This window comes from Setaria italica, chromosome VIII (assembly GCF_000263155.2).
Source record: "Setaria italica strain Yugu1 chromosome VIII, Setaria_italica_v2.0, whole genome shotgun sequence".
Classification (NCBI taxonomy): Eukaryota; Viridiplantae; Streptophyta; class Magnoliopsida; order Poales; family Poaceae; genus Setaria; species Setaria italica.
In genome coordinates, this window is record NC_028457.1 from 31,484,020 (window position 1) to 31,505,422 (window position 21,403).

Here is a 21,403-nt window from a genome sequence, read left to right on the forward strand (position 1 = left end):
TTTCTACATACTTTTTTTCATTTTGAAGGCCCTAGTTATCTTTATATGAGTAATAAAAAAACAATCTAGCCCTTTCCGACGTCTCTCGCCTTAAAAAGAGTTGGCTGGCAATAACTTAGCAGCAAATTAAAAGGGCCTCATTGTACCGATGATATGCACAAATGCAATACTTAATCTTTCAGAGTTCAGACTGTTCTAAATTTAAAATACACGAGTTTAACATCTTTCTTCTTTAAATACACATCTCTGTCTCTTGAGATGAGTGTAACTACTGAGGCTCAAGTTGAAGTAAACTGATATGTACTGCTCTTTCTTTTTTCCTCTGCATGCTTGTGAGTACATCAACTGTTCCTTGCGTCAAAAAGCGTTTTTTAAAAAAATATTAAAGATCATGGCTAAAACATGAAATTCAAGAGCTCTTTATTCTTTGTAGTTAATATCACACAATGAGTATCTGATTGATAAAAACAGGTAATCTATCTGAAGAAGAGGAGCAGGAAGTGCAGGATTGCAGGCGCGGCTGAATAATGTTTGAATAGAATGTTAGTGGGCCTAATGGTTATGAGGCCGTAGGTGTGAGTTGGACCTACGAGCCCAAGTCGAGGTCAGCGCTGCCCAGCGCGTGTAACTGAATCATTCACTGAAACTCTGAACTTCCATTCCCCCCTGTTCTCCTGTTCTGCTGCTGTTCTTCCGTCCCTAATCTATCTGCAATTTCCCTACCAATTCCTCTATCTCTAAGGGAGGACAGTGACAAAGTATTCCAGATTCACAGTACAGGCAATTTACTAACATATTTTGGGCAGCTATGATTTAAGAACTACTCCCTTCGTTACTCCCTCCGTTCCAGATTGTAGGTCGTTTTGGCTTTTAGGTGCATATAAACATCTATGCACTTAGAAAAGTCTAAACCACCTACAATTTTGAATGGATGGAGTAAGAGATAGGCAGACAGCATGCCTCTAACGGTAGCAGAATATTTCGCCATGCTCCATATGAATCCAGTCAAAAAGGGGGAAAGGGACCACAGCAGCTCCAGAAGGTAAAACAGAGAAAATAAGAGGCGACAAACAGAATGAGATGTGCCAATTAAAAACTTGCATGTAGACCATTTGAGGCATATACAACTGCAGAAATCAATATCTGCCGATGATCTCACTTCTTCCCCAATTAAGCGCCCTCACTATATGGATTACGGACAGGGATTTGGGAACGGAACACACGACTCTCCAACAGATTGAGTTACAAAACATCATGCATCACAGCACACAGAACCTTTGAGAGCAAACCGCAGCACCTGACCTGACCACCCATTAGAACAGATTTGCTCCTGAAGCACATCATTCTTTAGGAAACAACCACACCGGGAAACCGAGGTTGCGCTCAGATGCGTGAGTGACGCAAGGTAATGGCTTAAAAATGGGTCCTGTCCTACCATCTCTCGTGCTCAAGGGACCTCTGCCCTCCTTATATACTCTAGGGGGCGGGATTACTAGTTGGTTACAAAGAGAAGTTCTAGTATGATTATATGGTATGACTCCTAGTAAGATTACAAAGGAATCCTAGTAGGAGTCCGTCTTTTTCGTTCCTTGCGGGTATTAGGGATCTATCCCCGACAAGCCCCCGAGCGCTTCATAGTCGAGTGCAGCAATCCTGGTTCTCTTCGAGTACTTTTTCTGGCTGAATATTTAAAGTGCTTCAAGGATGCCATGAGGCTACGATGTGCTCAAGCCCTTCATCGTCTTATTTTGTAATCTTCTTCTTTGGAATGTGATATGGAGGGCGGCGAAAGTCGCACTCCATATGGAGTAAACCCCGAGCCTTCGGTTGAATCGAAGAATTAGGCTGAGGGTGAATAAAATCTGAAACCTTCTTCTTTCATCTTGAAAAAAACCAACTGTTGGGTGTAACTTATCAGCCCCCGAGCATTAAAATGATTAAATAATCAATTCGGGGGACTAGAGAGCTTAATTTTCATGGCAGTCATCATCTGAGTAGTTTTGTGGCATCAAGCCCCCAAACTTATGCGTCTGGTGAGCCGTAGGAGCCACGTCGAGTAGTTTTTGGCACTCAATCCCCGAGCTTGGAAGCCAGTTGAGCCACTGGAGATATTCTATATAGTGATTCACGCTTAGCCCCCAAGCCTGGGAACTAGCGGAGCCATTGGAGGTACACTGAGCATCCTATCACCGAAGCTTGACTTGAAAAAAGATGCATATATTATATAGCGTATTGTAGAATTTTGGAACTACTGAAATTTATTCAGTGATGAATTTAATGTAATGTTGTGTGTCATGCTCTCGTTTCGGTCATATTTTTCCTGAGTAGTTAGCCTATTACATTTAGGCTCTCATTCCCTGTTTATCCATTGCCAGTGCGTGTGATATCTTTGTCTCACGTGTACGCGTATTTGCACTACTGCTACGGAGATCTTTATCTCATGTTCTAACGTTTAGGCATGATAGAAGATCCGACGCTATCAAAAAATTAAGGTGTGTTCTACTCGAGTAAATTAGTGACCACTAAGAGAACACAGTAAAAATAAGTAGTAGGCATTGCGACAAAAAGAGAGCGCAATTGTGCTTAAAGTAGTTGTTGAGACTTGTCTGCGTTTTGACGAGGAGAGAGTATGTTGCCGCACATAGGATTTGTACCTCCTTAGGGTGTAGCCGTTGTGATGCTCCAGCACTCAGTGTACCAAACTTCGTGGCAGAGATTGAAAAATCAACGCAGCGCCTGCTCGCAACATGGAATTAGCTTTGGGATCCATGCTACACCAAGGAGATTGATCTTGATCACGAGATCCTTCAAGCTCGCTTGATGATCTCGACAATCACCCCTAACTAGCACGCCAGATATCTTCTTCCTTCCTTGCGTTAACGGGATCCCCGACAAATAGTACTTATTTGAAGAGAATGCAACTAATTTTTCTTCTTGATGTTAGCCGTGGTGTCGTATGGAAAGCGACGTCTCTCCAAGTCGGTCCCGCATGCTGATGTGATTTTGTGACTATCATGCTTCACTAACACACGCGCTTTCGCCTGATAGGTGATGATTCACTAACACATGGTGGTGTTGCCTGGGAGGTGGGTTTCTATCGCGCGAGAACGCGGTCCTTCTCCTTACGAGTATATTGCGTATGTCCTATCAATTATCAAATGCTCTTTGTCCTAATAAAATATGGTTTTCTTTACTACTCTACGCGTTTGTGGGTGGCATCTATGGCATCTTGAGATAGTCAAATTTGATCACATAAACAAGTACTGAACTCTTCAGTAATTTGATCTAAGCTAAGATGTCAAACAAGAAAAATTATATTCTAATAGTATGATGTTCCATCATCAATCATCGTATGAAAGTAACAGTTTCGTTTCATTATCGTCACACAAACATTATTAGCTCATTCGCTTTCCCATGCCTTGGCTTCCCTTCTTCCCCAATCCCCTACCTCTCACTTCATCTTCTCCTGGCTGCTGCCATACATACATAATAGCAAGCCAGGAGAGTTGGTTGGTGTCACCAAAGGTCATCAAGGATCAAGCTCTCTCCTGTTCAGCAGCTGCATACCTCCTCAGGCTAGCAGATCTTCCTCGCACCAACAGATGCTTCGCGAGATCTTTTTCATCACCAGACCAGCAGAGGATAGCGAGGGCATCTGATCTGCACTTCCCGATTTGATCTAACTGCGGCAGCTGCCTGTAAGTTCGATACTTCGATCTCCTGCCCCTTTTCTTTCTTGTTGACTTTGAGGGTACCAACCAACTCGTGGGCACGCTAGCTGATGCTGCGGGAGCTGGAGAAAATCCGTCCGGGACCCGAAAATGCCACCGGAGCAAGCCAAGAAGAACCGTCGAAGTCATGGGTGCAGCTCGAGGCCCGCAACGAGCTAGATCAGGCCCGATCGGGACCGGAGGATGGCGCTGGTGGGCCAAGCGAGGGCCTTTCTCTGTCGGTGCTGGAGCAGCCGGAGCAGCAGATCCGGTCGATTCCGGAGGATGGCGCCGGGGGGGACGCGGCGGTGCCGGAGCATCAGTCGCGACCGGAGGATGATGACGCGGCGGTGCCGTTTGTGCGGATGGAGACCCAGGAGGTTGCTGCCGGGCCGAGTGGGGGCCCGTTGGCGTCGCTGCAGATTGAGGCGGCCCGGCATATTCACTCGGGACCATATCAGGATGGCGCCAGGCCCAGCAACCCGTTCCCGTCCTTGCAGCCTCAGGATCGGGAGATATTGCAGCAGCTGGAGCAAATCCGCCTCAACGGCGATGTCGATGAGCAATCATCCCCTGAATGGACGCGGCAGCCTGCAGACATCTTCCAGGTTAGTGGTCTTTACCTTACCCATGCTCCCCAAATGGGAACTGCTAAACGGTCGACCACTAGATCTTTACTTTATCTAGTGTTGAAAGGTTTTTTTTTGGTCCGTCAAGGTATGTGTCAGTAGGAGGGGCCCCCCCGGGGGGGGGGGGGGGGTGGTTTAGAACTCCGACTCTGAGGAATCGCGGGATAGCAGGGGCACCGCCTGCCGAGGTGGTGGGGGAGCCTACTTGGTTAGGAATGGAGGTGGGGCCGTTAGCTACGAGGGAGTGAAGGTTGGGGAGGTGGAAGATAGTGTTAGGTGAAACAGATAGGATAAGAGAGAGGAAGAGGAGAAAATGACCGCTAGAAGTATTTGGTGGTTGATCACCTCATGGCATCCCTCTTCCAAAAAGGCCTACTGGTTTGAGTGTATTAGATTAGTTTTTTGGAGTGTCTTTTTCGCTCTTTGACAATCCCAGATAGATGTGTAGATGTTTCCATGCAAATCTTAAGTAACCCGGTGACACTTGTTCTTCTACATGTATGTTATCTGATATTTACTGTCCATGGAACAACCTTCATCCCTCGTTAAAAAAAATAAAAAAAGGGGTTCACTCAGCATTGCACCTCACAAGGTTTGGTAATTACACTTCGTCATGGTCGTGCGTGGTTGTGAAAATAAGGGGTGTTAATATTTCAATTTATCACGGAATTTCACTGTGCTATCTATTAGATCAAACATGTAGTTATCAATTTATATCACGGTGCATCATATTCATATATATGGGTTGTTATTGTACAAAGCAGGAAAGGCACATCGCTATGGATCATTCAAGCAGTGGGTCGCCAAGGAAAATACCATTCCATTTATTACAAGAAATTACGGATTGCTTCTCCGATGAACGCAAGCTTGGTAGTGGTGGGTTTGGAAAAGTCTATATGGTAAGGTTGTCAAACAAAAAGTAATGGTACAATTGGAAGAAAAGAGTGACCCCCATGGTTAATGACACAGAAACTGCACATTATATGATAAGCAGATTGTTCACTTATAATCCATATTCGTAACTGTGAGCTGGTTCACAAGGGCAAAGGGACCATTTTTAGGGAAGCAATTATACATTTCAAATACATTGTTCAGGTTTACATAATCACATCGGGTAGTACAACACATAAACACACTGCTATAACAATTTGTTCTCTACTAGTCTTGTTACAATCTCTTCTACGGGGATGAGACAAACAATAGCAATAAAGCACAGTGCTGTGTTCACACGCAGGTTTTAATGGTTTGTCAAAGTACTAGAAAGGCAAACTTTCCAAATTTGGCTACAGCCTAGGTAATGGATCGCAAAATATACCTAGAGCAAAATGTGGAAGCAGAGCATTATACCTGACAGGCTAAAGTTTGTTGCTTTATATATGTTATATATCCCTAATTCACCATAAGCAGAAATTCAGACAATGTGAGATGCTGAACAGGGAGTGCATAACGATGGGGAGAAGATTGCTGTCAAGATGCTTCATTACATGCTAGGATTTGAGGAGGAGCAATTTCTAAAAGAGTTTAACAACCTTGCAAGGCTCCAGCACCCAAATATTGTGCGACTTGTTGGTTATTGCTATGACGTTCAGAAAAATATAGTGGAGTACGAAGGAAGACTAGTTTTTGCTGAAAGAATTTATAGGGCGCTCTGCTTCGAGTATATGCATCATGGAAGCCTTGACAAATATGTTTCAGGTACAATGGAGTGCTATTTGTACCACCATCTAGCAAGTTAGGGAACCATACTTCAAATTTACTTATATGAGAACATTATTTTTATTTGTTGCTACAGATGAATATCCTGGACTTGATTGGAACACACGCTACACACTAATCAAAGGGATTTGCAAGGGTTTGGAGTACCTTCATGAGGAATTGAAACCTCCTATGTATCATTTGGACTTAAAACCAGCTAACATATTGCTGGGTAAGAACATGCTGCCTAAAATTGCAGATTTCGGCTTATCAAGGTTCTTTGGGGAAGAACAAACACACATCACAAAAAGTTCTATAGGAACACGGTAAGTTTGTACGGTTTCTTGTGAACTGAAATTTTCTGTAAGCAGAATATTGTGTTTGCAGTAATAGATAGTTTAATTTTAATGCAGTGGATACTTACCTCCTGAATACATAGAGAGAAACATAGTCTCAAGCAAGTTTGATATATTTAGCTTGGGTGTTGTTATCATAAAAATAATGACAGGACCTACAGGCTACAGAGAAAGTGCTGAAATGTCTCCCCAAGAGTTTATTGATCTTGTAAGAGAAAGCAATATGTATCAATTGCAACAATTTTTCGTGAGTTGCTTGAATTATTTTTGTAACAACAAGAAACTTTTCCTAATATAATACCATTATTTATGTTCTATAAATTGATAGGCACACAAGAACTGGAGGACTAGACTACAGGCAACATCAATGCACTTGTTCGAGTCATATTCAAAACAAGTGAAGAGATGCATGGAAATAGCTTTAAGTTGTGTGGAGGTCAACCGGCACAAAAGGCCAAGTATAAGGAAAATTGTCAAACAACTGAATGAGACAGAGATTATGATTCACAAACAACTGAATGAGAAAGAGATTATGATTTACAGAACCCGACTTCGTGACCTGTCAAGTTATGACCAAGGGTCACCGATGGATCAGGTGCGATCAGTTTATATTTCATTGCTTTATTTTTTTTCTTTTTGAGTGCCATCTACAAAATGTAGCTTCACTGGTGGAAAACCAATGTTGCAAATCACGGGCTATAGAATCGAGTGCTTCTGGAAAAGCTATTTGTGCTATAGCGCAGCTATAGAGGCTGCTATAGCCTTTAGCGGTATGTAAAAAATCAGAAAAATTTAGCCCCAAACATTAGTAATTTCACAAATTTCAGCTTATATTGCATAAGTACATACCCAGTCATGAGTGCAAACATAAAAAATAAAGTCACAACTCACAAGATAAGTCATAAGTCATCACTCATAGTTCATAAATCACAAGTATATAAGTTCGTAAAGCTGTTATAGTAGAGTTAGCGGTGCTAGCTATTGAATTGAGTGGTGCTATTTCACGCAATAGCGGAGTTAGCGGCATTAGCGGCAATATTTGCAATAGCGTTGCGGCATCTGTCTCCAAAAGCTATAGCGGTGCTATAGTGAGCTATTAGCGGGCTATTTGCAATAGTGTGGAAAACTGACCTTTAGTCTCAGTTAGTGAACCTCATAGCTCTCGTAAAACCAACCAGGACTAATCATTCGGGACTAAAGGTCCCTCTCTTTAGTCCTGGGTCATTAAGCTAGACTAAAGACCTTCTATTACCAACCGGGACTAAAGGGGCCACCATGCATGCGTATGCGTATGCGTACGGCCCCTTTAGTCCCGGTTGGTAGATGTCCCCAACGTCCGCATCTTCCATGCCCCATCTCCTTCCCCATGGAGCTTGATTTGAGCATAAAAATAGTAGATTTAGGCACCAAGTAAGCCAATCAAAAGAGCCTGCACTGGTCGAAACTGCTGCTCACCTCACACGATGCCACAGAGTGGGTACCCGGAGCCGCTGCTTGCCTTGCACGGCAGCATGGCTCACCGCGCAGGGGATGAAGCTCCCACTCGCTTCACGAGCATGGGCATCAGGCAGCGGCTAGTGTTGGCTTGTAGCTCTGCATGAGCAGATGAATGGAAGGAGCACCAAAAAGATAAGGTTGAGCATTTTTCTATTACCATGAGCTATCCCACAAACAACCAAATAAACAAATATGGGATATGGAAACAAATATCATTACCCTATCCCGTTCCCGCCACAGCATAACCCAAGATATTTCCGTTTCCCAATCCATGGTGCTATCCTAACGCCACCTTAGGGATTCAGCAGACCAGCAAGCAAAGGTAAGGCACCTCCCCAAGCGGAGGTGGGGCACCTCCCACGGACCGAGCATGTTACTTTTGTTGCATAACAAGAATAGTAATTCTCCGATTGGTCACTAATAGGGAAGACGAACTACCTCCAGAAATTGGAAGTACTGGTGCCGCCACCACGATCGTCCACAATGGTGGCTGGCAATGGAACCAGGGAATCCCAGCCAGGACCCATGGCACTCAGTGTAACGCCGCAGGCGTGCATGCAGCACTACCGTAATCAGCGCTGGGTCCACAAAGCCCTTACTCCCTGCGCCCAGGTGACCACGGGCTACTCACCTCATGGACCACCCCGGGTCAGCGCGGGGCAGTAAAAAAGTATGCGCGGCGTGCCCAATTAGAGGAAATTTTTGAATTAGATCGAGCTACTTTGAAATCAGCGGGGCCTCGCCGGCGAGGTGGAAGCCCAACCTGACGAAGTAGCAGCAGCCGCCTGGTGAAGCTTGAGCCCAATGAGGCGAGCTCCGGCCCCACGAACACCCTCCTATGGATCTGCCAGGGGATGCCCCAACGGTCTGGGTGGCGCCGGATCCGAGCTTGCTGGTGCCGGATATGGGCAAGCCCAGGGGCGTCGGCCGCTGCCGGCAGCGTCCACCGCAGCAGCAGGAAAGGAGGGGGTGGGGGAGGATGTGAAGAATGAGGAGGGGGCTTCGAATTCGTGGGGGTGGTGATGCGCACGCTGCCGCCATCATCGCGACCGGATGGGCTTCCGTCAGCAAGCTCCGGCAGTGGCGAGTTGGATAGGAGGAGGGGTGCTAGAGGTCAGGGAGGCGGCCGGCACCGCTCGAGTCACCCCTGGGCGACGCGGGGCTGGGAGTTTTCCAGCCCCACATATAACATAATAGCACTTTGACGCCCAATTTACTGAATTGCTTCCGGTGGGGAATAACAAACAAACTGAACCAACCTTTGTTCAGCTGTCGTGGATTTGCACCTGGGCACTTACTGCAGCCCAACATAACATGACTATTGCAGATTAGTATTCTTCCGTGACTTGAGATAACAAAATGTAGGAGAAAGAACTGGTGGATATGTTAATCGTATTCCTGTGGTTTGTGGGCGAGATATCCTAATATACTATGATACAAATGGGATGTAAATGCATCATACATCCTGGTTAAACTCACGTAGTGTCTGGTGTTTAGCTAGTAAACAAGAAGTTTATTCTCAAGAAACTGTCAGCATGTCATCTTTTTTGTCTTGAGCTATAACAACCTGGGTAAAATTTTCCACACAGGACAGTGAAACCATTGGACTGTGCACAGAAGCTTCCTGCAATTCTAGAGGGGTGATAAGGCAGGGAATGAATGCAACCAAGGTGGGATGTGTTGGGAAGTATGAGCTGGGCCGGACCATACGTAAAGGCACATTTGCCAAGGTCAAGTTTGCGCGGAACATCCAGACTGGCGAATTTGTAGCCATCAAGATCCTAGATAAAGAGAAGGTCCTCAAGCACAAGATGGTTGAGCAGGTCACTTTCAATTATTGTTGCATTTTTTTTTAGTATTTGGTGATATTTCACATCTCGTAAGTTCTGGCCCCTTCCTTCCGATTCTGTCCCCCATTAGTACCTTCACTTTTGAATATAATGGTCCATGAGCTGGGAAACTTTGTTCAGCATCGAATTAACAGCTCCTGGTGGGAGTAATTTGTTGTTGATGAAAAAACTACATGGTCGAATATGCAGATTAAGCAGGGAATTTTGGCAATGAAGTTGATTGAGCATCCTAATGTTGTTCGCATATACGAGGTCCGTTTCTTAACGTTCTAGCTGATTAGAATGTTGGTCAGAATAGAGCAAGTCAGAAGTTCTTAACAGAATCATTTAGCACGTCTATTTTCTTTTCACTAGGAGCAGGCAATTTCTGATCTTTGACAATATCAATGTTTTCATTAACCTTTAGGTGATGGGAAGTAAAACAAAGATCTATATTGTGTTCGAATATGTTACCCATTGTGAGCTCTTAGAAGACACCATTGTAAGTTATATGCACATTGTCCCTTCCAGTTTATGTAGTTTCTGCTATACCCACCGCCTTCCATGTCCCAAGTTCAACCTATCACTGACAAATTTTAATTAACGGTAAACTTTTTGTGTTCCTCACCATAAAGGTTAATAGGGGTCGAATGAGGGAAGGTGAGGCAAGGAGGTACTTCCAACAATTGATCAATGTGATTGATTATTGTCATAGCAGAGATGTATATCACCTGGATTTAAAAGTGAGGTCACTTTCTTTGTGTGTTTTTTCTGTAATTAAGAACTCTATTTCGGAATCTAAACTATAATTAATACTTGCAGCCTGAAATATTACTGCTAGATTCACGTGGAAACCTGAAGGTATCTGAGTTTTGGCTGCTGGGCGCACTATCTCAGCGAATCAAGGTAAATGACTTATTTCTTATATGCCTATAAGCTACATGTTGGGTAATGATAGAGTAAAATTTCACACCTTTTGCATCAACAAATAATCATATCCCTTAATGTTCGAAACTTTTCAGACCCTTTGACATATCTTTAAGCGTCTTTCTTATCTGTTTGATCTTGTTCAGATTGATGGAGAGCTGCACACAACTAATGGGACTCCAAACTATGTTGCACCAGAGGTATTGCCAGAAAACTGTATAAAACGAACCAATAATGGATATTATGGTAATTACTAGTATTTCATTAGGAATACAATGACCTAAATATTTCTACGAACTTCACTATAGGTCCTTGAAGATAGAGGCTATGACGGTGGAACGGCTGATGTGTGGTCATGCGGAGTTATCCTGTTTGTTCTGCTAGCAGGGTATTTACCTTTTGAGGACTCTAATCTTACGAGGTTGTATAAGAAGGTGAGCATTGCACAGCTTTTAGATCATTGCTGCAGTCTTGCTTGTTCATTCTTATTTGGTTTTACCCTTCTATTCCTGGCAGATATCGAATGCAGAATTCACATTTCCACTGTGGACATCTTTTCCTGCCAAGATGTTGTTAAAAAGAATCCTCGATCCAAATCCCATTACGGTATGCCAGATCACAAGCTGCTTGAAAAAAAAATACTATGAAACAATTTTAAGATAATGGAATAGAATAGATCAGCATTCACCATGCAATGTATCCCATAGTAGGCTGATAGGGTCACACGATGTTGCCAATATCCATCAACCAAATAACGCTACCTTCAATCTAGCATTTGACGTCTAACTCAGATTGACACAAATGTTAGAAGTTCCTAAGGTGCATAGCCACTGTTAGATGCCATTGAGAATAAAACTTTGTTCAGTTTTCTTTTTGAGAAAAAGTATAGGCAATGCACATATCTCAAAACAAAACACTTTGTGTGAGTAAAGAATAGCAACTTCCAGTCAAGGAGCAATAGTTGCAACTGGATTGTGGTTCATCTTCATCTTGAGGATGTGCTGAGTCTGGTTTCGGAATGAATGAGCCTCCATAATTCTATCTTGCCCCACTAGATCAGACTCACGTTTTGGTAAATCATGACAGAGAATAACAATCCCAGAAATACTAGAGGATGAGTGGTTCAAAGAGGGCTACAGGCGCCAGGAGTTTGACAAAAAATATGACCTCACCACATTGGATGATGTGAATGCTGTCTTCCAAGATTCAAAAGTGAGTAAATGGTGCATTTCTATGTTCTGTCTCATGCATAATGTCACAGATTTACTTACCAACTAGTTTACTGTTGTTATTTGACATCATTCAGGAGCACCTCGTGACAGAAAAGAAAGATGAACCAGTATCTCTGGATGCATTCGATCTGATTTCATCATCAAAAGGCTTTAACCTTGAAAACTTACTTGACTCAGAGCAGGTGCGAGAGGTTCCTGACTCCTCTGTTGTAACCTAGAACTCATCATGATTTTCTAAGGACATTTCCTAATGACAACCGACCAAGACCTTCAGAGGCACTAGTGCATAGCCAAATCCTAAGACGAGAAATTAATATAAGGGGAGGTAGGGGCTGGCTGAACTTAACTTGAGAGGAAGCAATAAAAAGGGGATTTGATAGGATGGAATATACCTAGAGATTTGTCCCTGATAGGAGTGCACGGAAAGCTGCTATTCATGTGCATAAATGATGAACAAGCTTAAGGCCCCTACTAATATCACTTTTATTTATTTATTTTCCTTTTCTGTTTTTTTATTTTTGTCAGTGACTGTTGAGTTTCAATTCTAGCCTACTGCAACTTGTTTGGGACTCAAAAGGCTATGTTGTTGTTGTATTGCCTGATGACTGTTCTGTGCACTTGAATTTCCTTTGAATTCTGCCGGTGAAAGTCAATTGCAGAATTTTGAAGGATGTTGCAAGCAAATACTAGTTCTGTATACCTATGTGATTAGAACAATAGTTCCGAAGGTTTTACATTTTTTTCTCAATTTAGGATTTTCCATCAACACTGGGTCATCATATTATGATTTTGCAACCTAACTCTTCTATACTTTATACTTAAACTTTTAGTCACTGTATCTGCAGGGGTTCAAAAGAGAAGAAAGGTTTACATCAACTTGTCCACCCAGAGAAATTATCCACAGGATTGAGGAAGCTGCAACAACCCTAGGATTTAGGGTTCAGAAGAAAAATTACAAGGTACCTAACAACTCTGTAATAATTGATTCTTCGAATACGTTCTTGAGTGCATGACTTCTTGATATGAATACAAACTTTAAATAGATGTTTGTACATGCTAAAAGTTCTCTTTTTATTATGTGATCAGTTGAGGCTCGAAAAGATAGAGGCAGGGAGGAAGGGAAACCTTAATGTTGCTGCTGAGGTAAAGCTTAATATTAATTATTTTCCTTAACTGTAATGTGCCTTGCAAAGTTCTTGTGCCTAACATTAATTAGTAATATTAATTCAGATACTGCAAATTGCACCCTCTTTTCACGTGATAGAAGTCAGAAAAGAAGAAGGTGACGCTCTGGAATTTCATAAGGTAACTATCAGGCATGCAAAGATCATGCCAATAAAGAAGCATATGTATTGATGTACTACTGCAGTTTAAATGTTTATCATTAGCTGAAGAAGTGGATTAATTCCTATCCATATGCGCTTCTCCAGTCACTAGTAGTTTTAATTCACTAAATTACAACAATTCATAATTTGTCTTGTCCTTTCAGCATCTTTTATTGAACGGCATGTGATTAAATGTGTATAAGCTGTAATTTTCTGCAGTTCTACAAGGATCTTTCCAAGACCTTAAAGGACATTGTCTGGAAATTCGATGATCTCTAAATGCAACCAACTTCTTAATAGAACCAGGAGAGAGGAAAGATGGAAAAACTATTTGCATATCATTCTTCCAAGCACATTCGGATTCGATAGCCTGTATTGTTCACCATTTCTGTAAATTGTTGTAAATGCCGCTTGCTGTAGTTGAAGGGAGATTCATCGATACAATTATCTGTGAGCCGCTTAATCCATGTTAGGAAAATTCTTAGTCGCAACTAGAAAACTTTTGTTTGCCTTGCATGTCATTGAAACAGTTTTTTTTTGTATTCACGCCACTGCTGTTAAAACTGTTTATAGTCTCTCAGCTCCGCTAAACCACATGGAGATCGAAAAAATGACCGTTTTGTCCTTGCTCTCTATTGGACCTGTTTGGTAGCACTTATTTGCAGGTTGCAGCTTATACGAAGAAGAAGAAAAGAGCAGAGATTAGAAGGATATATAGACCATGGATGGGTGAGGAGCTGGACTTGCATGGAGGAGAGCCGTGGGATCGATGGATAGATTTTGCGCTTGATGGCTGAGTTGGGAGGGTTAGAAAAGGTACAATACAGGATCCCTTAACCGGCGAGAGATCCCACTAGCACCGAAGATCATCTTCTCGTCGAACCCCACACAACTGCTGCTGCTGGACCATGGCTGAGGGGAAGGATCTAGTTAAAGCTAAGTGGTGTTCATCATGGTGTATTATAGAATAACCAAAGAGCAATGGGTCTGATGGGTTGTAACCATATCTACCTAACCCATTTAAATCCTTCTCACACTTCGGATTGGGCTGTAGATGGGTGGATTGAGTTGGTTGCTTGCCTAACTCCTGCCAAAAAGTCTATTCCACATGTACATGTGATCACATGAGTTATCCTTGCCGTCCATCATAGTGGTGGGCCCGTACACTATCCAGGTACCCAAACTATTATTATGTTCCAGCGTCGTTTTGCTGTAGGGGTAGTTTCAGTAGTGCAAAAGCTTGCCTTTTTCCTGAGCTCACTCTTCCTCCCCGGGCTCACTCTTCCTCTCCTCACTTCTCCTCCCCGAGCTCACTCCCGCGGAGATGGATTATGCGAAGAAGGGCGCAGCCAAGTGTTTGTTCTCAGTGTTGAAGATTCGGGCTGAAGTGGTTGTGTCTTCGGAATGAAATTCGATGAGGACGGATGACGTAGAGTAGAGAAATTTGGATTTTTGCCATCGCAAACATTGGAATTTGCAAAATTGACACTGCTAATTTGGGCTTCGCAAAATCTCCACCTAAAACGTTGACACGTTGTTTTCTTTCCCATTTTTCTCATTTTAGCGATTTCTATTTTTTTCATTTTTCCACACTGGCAATTCTCAACATGACAAATATTGACCCCTTGCCCCCTAGTTCAAACGCGATGAGGATTGGTTCAGACCTGGACATCATGTAACGTGTGTATGCGTGCCCTTGTGTAATGTGTGCATGGTGTGCTACTTGTGTATTAAAACATCAGTAGCTGGAACGTAACTGACCACCTCTGCCGCTACATATTACACTAATGAACTATTGATTCATGACACGACTAATTACATTCTCACTCTAAACTAAATGTGATTATGGTGAGATAAAAAAGGTGATTATGGTGCATGAAAGGGCTAACTTCACGTTGAAAACAGATTGCGGTGATCTAATTAAACTGGCTAACAAGTGATAAAACTCATTTGAGAGGTGCAATGCATCCATGCTTGCCTTCACAATACATCCATGTCATGACTCATTTACTGAAGAACTGACCCTACACAAACTGAAGGATTTGAAGAAACTGCTCAAGGAAGTGTTAGATTAAACTTGAATCATCATATATATAACAGTGCATGGTATCTGAAAGTAGGATCATGGACAAGCATCAATCTGTGCTTAATATCATTTATAGGTAAATATATAATGCGCACAGAAAGCATGCCACTGACAATAAGAGAACATTGCACCCAACTTTCATATGTGTGGTCACACACAAAAAGAATAAAAGAATCATCATATCCAATCCAGGGAAACAAAATACACATGGTTGTTCTAGAAGATGGAGCTATAGTAAGGTAGGCATCATACTATTCAGAATTTCATATAGGGCAAAAGGCTTGCCCCAAACACCCAGCAAGATCAGAATTAACCTGCAACAGATCATTCGTAAGGATAGAACCTGATGAGGACATCAACACCAACGATACATCCACGCCGACACGAGTACCAGTTTCTCCGCCGACACAAGTACCAGTTTCTAGTCCTATTACTCGCGCCCGTGCTCGTCAACTTAATCATCAAGTAAGTTTACTATTGAGTTCATGTCCATCATATTTAGACCATGGAGACGCGTGCACTCTTGTTTTGGTTAGAACCAGGGAGAAGACCAAAAGGGAAAATAACTCGCGCAGGCTGGATTCGGACTTCAGGACAGCACCAACTTGTGATAGTCACCACAATCTCATACGGACTCGGGTTGGGACGTTCAAGTACTTCACGGATTTGTTATGAAGTCTATTTTCATATGGATCCAGACTCAAGTCTGTATCTGGTCTGAGGTGGCCGCAATGACCGAATTACTACCGAGAGGTTTTTCTATCCAAAGGTGCTGCGTCACTTTAATTTGGCCTAATGGACCGTGTATCAAGTCGGGTCCATTAAGGATGCGTCCTAGTATTGGAGCATGACCCCAACACTCTGGTGGTCATCCTCCCACCTTCATATACCCCTTAGCCGTCACCAAGAACAGTTGGGTTTTGTTTAGATTAAGTTTAGCTCTCGCTACTTGCTTGTAAGCGCGCGTACTGGATCAGCTGCCCGTTTTCCTATCTTCAGAACCCCACCTTATTGAGATTGAGATTGAAACTTTCATCTTCATCTAGTAATTTCAGTACTTGTTATACTTGTTCTTGCTAGTTCTTCGATTACTTGCAGGACGAGTGCCCTAGTGGCCCAGTGACGCGCTCCACAAGATCGCGATAGCCATTGGAGGTGGTGTATCGATTGCTAAGGCACAGCTTGGAAGGCTGTAGTCGGGCCGTGAATGTCGTCTCCATCGACCCATCGAGTTATCCCACGCCTCTCATTGAAAGATCGAGAATCAACCCTAGCGGGTTCAAACTAAACTGGATGTTGAGGTGGACCTCTTTTTGTGCCTGAATTGGTTGGAGAAAACTCGACAGCTAAAGGCCTGATCGTACCATCTCTAATGTTGCACACGTATGCATCAAACAAACGGTTCTTGTAATTGAGTACTCCATCACATCCATCAGCGAAGTAGATAAGGTCACCTTGAACTCCAACATGCAAGCCAGCAGAAAAGGACTTGCAACCGCGGTTGTCAACAAAAATACAGTCCCCATCAAAGCTGTGGATCTCAGTGACACGGCTTGTGCTGATGTCAAGAGCAAACACCTCAACTTTAACAATTTCTGGTTCGATTTTGCGAGCATCGAAGTTTCTAATGATTAATAGCAGCTTTCCACGCCGAACAACCATTTGGAACCTCAGTGAATAATTGTGCTTGGATCGGAGAAGTGGATAAATCACATGACTAGAAACACAAGACACATTGACTCCATGCTCATCCTCCCCGAATTCAAAAGCATGTACTTCCAGATCATGTACAGCTTCCCATGATAGTAGGCAAGATCACTGCCCCAAGCAATGCAACTACCGCAGCAAAAGTACCATGACGTCATCCCAGCTTGCCAGAGAGCAAGTCAGCGTGCGGACATCGTGTATTGGAAGATAGCAGCCACAATGCACTTGGACCCGGAATTAGGTGTAGCAGATAGCACCGCATTGTTGCAGAGTAACATTCCATACTTCTTGCCATTGGCGGTATGAACAAACCCAGAATCATTGTCATTGACGATGCGGATGCTCTTACTGTAGATCGAAGCATTGCAATTGGCCTTCAAGCGTGGTAGATGGATCACCTCATCGGAGAAGGCGTTCACCAAGAAGCACTCGCCATTAACATGGCTAACAAACTGACCGGCCCTCACGGCCGCAAGCCAGCAGCCAGACGAGCCCACGCAACGGACGTCATCGCCCGCCGCGTCCGCGGGCATCCCGGCACATGTTGTTTGAAGTATCACATGTTGTTTGTGGGCTTGGGTTGGGCCGGATCTGGTATTCTGGCCCGTCACGGTTATGAACTCAGGGCTCTGTTCAGTCATCTGTTACATCCAGAATCCATCACAATGTTCAACGTTGATGTATTAGTACAGACAAAAGCTTAGAAATTTACAAGGAGTAAACCCTCTTCTACTCTGTCATAAACGATTAGTTGTTCCACGACAATGTATAAAATCTTCTGGATTGTGTATGTTTTATGACGAAAAAATTCCTGTTCGTCAGTGTCATCTCAAATAAGCGAAGAAAATACTTGAATCGTCACAAATTGACAACTATTCTGTGACATTCTTGACGTCTGTCATAACGATTTTCGTCATTAATAGTCATATTTCATTGTAGCGTTGGCTGGACAGTTTGCAACAATCGCCTCCGTCATCATTAATCTAAAGGGCAAAACACCTAAAGACTGCTTTTCATATATAAAGGGCAAAACACCCGCCTCCGTCATCATTAATCTAAAGAAGCTCAAGTACTCTTCTTTCCTGGCATTGCCTTCTCCTGTAGGACTTGCCTAAAATATTTATTTGTTTCTACATACTTTTTTTCATTTTGAAGGCCCTAGTTATCTTTATATGAGTAATAAAAAAACAATCTAGCCCTTTCCGACGTCTCTCGCCTTAAAAAGAGTTGGCTGGCAATAACTTAGCAGCAAATTAAAAGGGCCTCATTGTACCGATGATATGCACAAATGCAATACTTAATCTTTCAGAGTTCAGACTGTTCTAAATTTAAAATACACGAGTTAAACATCTTTCTTCTTTAAATACACATATCTCTGTCTCTTGAGATGAGGAGTGTTAGTGTAACTACTGAGGCTCAAGTTGAAGTAAACTGATATGTACTGCTTTTCTTTTTTACTCTGCATGCTTACATCAACCGCTCCTTGCGTCAAAAAGCGTTTTTTAAAAGAAAATATTTAAAATCATGGCTAAAACATGAAATTCAAGAGCTCTTTATTCTTTGTAGTTAATATCACACAATGAGTATCTGATTGATAAAAACAGGTAATCTATCTGAAGAAGAGGAGCAGGAAGTGCAGGATTGCAGGCGCGGCTGAATAATGTTTGAATAGAATGTTAGTGGGCCTAATGCTTATGAGGCCGTAGGTGTGAGTTGGGCCTACGAGCCCAAGTCGAGGTCAGCGCTGCCCAGCGCGTGTAACTGAATCGTTAACTGAAACTCTGAACTTCCATTCCCCCCTGTTCTCCTGTTCTGCTGCTGTTCTTCCGTCCCCAATCTATCTGCAATTTCCCTACCAATTCCTCTATCTCTAAGGGAGGACTGTGACAAAGTATTCCAGATTCACAGTACATGCAATTTACTAACATATTTTGGGCATCTATGATTTAAGAACTACTCCCTCCGTTCCAAATTGTACGTCATTTTAGTTTTTATGTGCATATAAACATCTATGCACTTAGAAAAGTAAAACCACCTACAATTTAAAACGGATGGAGCAAGAGATAGACAGACAGCATGCCTCTAATGGTAGCAGAATATTTCGCCATGCTCCATATGAATCCAGTCAAAAAGGGGAAAAGGGACCACAGCAGCTCCAGAAGGTAAAACAGAGAAAATAAGAGGGAACAAACAGCATGAGATGTGCCAATTAAAAACTTGCATGTAGACCATTTGAGGCATATACAACTGCTGAAATCAATATTCGCCGATGATCTCACTTCTTCCGCAATTAATCTCCCTCACTACATGGATTATGGACAGGGATTTGGGAACGGAACACACATGACTCTCCAACAGATTGAGTTACAAAACATCATGCATCACAGCACACAGAACCTTTGAGAGCAAACCGCAGCACCTGACCTGACCACCCATTAGAACAGATTTGCTCCTGAAGCACATCATTCTTTAGGAGACAACCACACCCGGAAACCGAGGTTGCGCTCCGATGCGTGAGTGACGCAAGGTAATGACTTAAAAATGGGCCCTGTCCTACCATCTCTCATGCTCAAGGGATCCCTGCCCTCCTTTATATACTTTAGGGGGCGGGATTACTAGTAGGTTACAAAGAGGAGTTCTAGTATGATTATATGGTATGAGTCCTGGTAAGATTACAGAGGGATCCTAGTAGAAGTCCGTCTTCTTCATTCCTTGCGGGTACTAGGGATCTATCCCCGACAAGCCCCCGAGCGCTTCATAGTCGAGTGCAGCAATCCTGGTTCTCTTCGAGTACTTTGTCTGACTGAATATTTAAAATGCTTCAAGGATGCCATGAGGCTATGATGTGCTCAAGCCCTTCATCGTCTTATTTTGTAATCTTCTTCTTTGGAATGTGATATGGAGGGCAGCGAAAGTCGTACTCCATATGAAGTAACCCCTGAGCCTTAGGTTGAATCGAAGAATTAGGCTGAGGGTCAATAAAATCTTAAACCTTCTTCTTTCATCTTGAAAGAAACCAACTGTTGGGTGTAGCTTATCAACCCCCGAGCATTAGAATGATTAAATAATCAATTCGAGGGACTAGAGAGCTTAATTTTCATGGCAGTCGTCATCTGAATAGTTTTGTGGCATCAAGCCCCCGAGCTAATGCGCCAGGTGAGCCGTAGGAGCCACGTCGAGTAGTTATTGGCACTCAGCCTCCAAGCTTGGAAGCCAGCTGAGCCACTGGAGATATTCTGAGTAGTGATTGGCGCTTAGACCCCGAGCCTGGGAGCTAGCGGAGCGATTGGAGGTACGCTGAGCATCCTATAGAGTTGTCGCAGAAGCTTGACCTAAAAAAAGATGCATATATTATGTAGCATATTGTAGAATTTTGGAATTACTGAAATTTATTCAGTGATGAATTTAATGTAAATATTGTGTGTCATACTCTTGTTTCGGCTATATTTTTCCTGAGTAGTTAGCCTATTACATTTAGGTTCTCAGTCTCTATTTATCCATTGCCAATGCATGTGATATCTTTGTCTCGCGTGTACACGTACTTGCACTACTGCTACGGAGATCTTTGTCTCACGTCCTAGCGTTTAGGCATGACAGAAGATCCGAGGCTATCACGAATTAAGGTGTGTTCTACTCGAGTAAATTAGTGATCACTAAGAGAACACAGTAAAAATAAGTAGTAGGCATTGCGACAAAAAGAGAGCGCAATTGTGCTTAAAGTAGTCGTTAAGACTTGTCCGCCTTTTGATGAGGAGAGAGTGTGTTGCCGCACATAGGATTTGTACCTCCTTAAGGTGTAGCCGTTGTGATGCTCCAGCACTCAGTGTACCAAGCTTCATGGTAAAGATTGAAAAATCGACGCAGCGCCCGCCCGCAACACGGAATTAGCTTTGGGATCCATGTTGCACAAAGGAGATTGATCTTGATGATGAGACCCTTCTAGCTCGCTTGATGATCTCGACAATCACCCCTAACTAGCGCGCCAGATGTCTTCTTCCTTCCTTGCGTTAATGGGGATCCCGACAAATAGTACTTATTTGAAGAGAATGCAACTAATTTTTCTTCTTGATGTTAGCCGTGGTGTCGTAGGGAAAGCGACGTCTCTCCAAGTCGGTCCCGCATGCTGCTGTGATTTTGTAACTATCATGCTTCACTAACACACGCGCTTTCGCCTGATAGGTGATGATTCACTAACACATGGCGGTGTTGCCTGGGAGGTGGGTTTCTATCACGCGAGAACGCGGTCCTTCTTATGAGTATATTGCGTATGTCCCTATCAATTATCAAATGCTCTTTGTCCTAATAAAATATGGTTTTCTTTACTACTCTACGCGTTTGTGGGTGGCATCTATGGCATCTTGAGATAGTCAAATTTGATCACATAAACAAGTACTGAACTCTTCAGTAATT

The 21,403-nt window shown here is 43.0% G+C and overlaps 1 protein-coding gene across 1 annotated transcript; it reads left to right on the forward strand.

Moving 5' to 3' along the window:
- The first annotated feature begins 3,383 nt into the window (after positions 1-3,383).
- On the forward strand, positions 3,384-14,204 carry LOC101779165. The gene is made up of 20 exons (XM_022829537.1): positions 3,384-3,698; positions 3,779-4,318; positions 5,104-5,238; positions 5,776-6,034; positions 6,132-6,360; positions 6,448-6,598; positions 6,719-6,985; positions 9,477-9,710; positions 9,927-9,989; positions 10,144-10,218; positions 10,352-10,459; positions 10,539-10,622; positions 10,790-10,843; positions 10,952-11,077; positions 11,730-11,855; positions 11,950-12,057; positions 12,721-12,834; positions 12,962-13,018; positions 13,106-13,180; positions 13,420-14,204. The coding sequence occupies exons 2-20, from the start codon at positions 3,782-3,784 to the stop codon at positions 13,477-13,479; spliced, it is 2,862 nt and encodes a 953-aa protein (XP_022685272.1). The 5' UTR covers positions 3,384-3,698; positions 3,779-3,781; the 3' UTR covers positions 13,480-14,204.
- Positions 14,205-21,403: the final 7,199 nt, after the last annotated feature.

Bases quoted from the DNA above. Each gene is read 5' to 3' on its own strand.
- LOC101779165 (XM_022829537.1), top strand. From the start codon at position 3,782: ATGCTGCGGGAGCTGGAGAAAATCCGTCCGGGACCCGAAAATGCCACC. The intron at 4,319-5,103 runs GTTAGTGGTCTT...TGTACAAAGCAG, and splicing joins AGCCTGCAGACATCTTCCAG to GAAAGGCACATCGCTATGGA. The intron at 11,078-11,729 runs GTGAGCATTGCA...AAATCATGACAG, and splicing joins TTACGAGGTTGTATAAGAAG to AGAATAACAATCCCAGAAAT.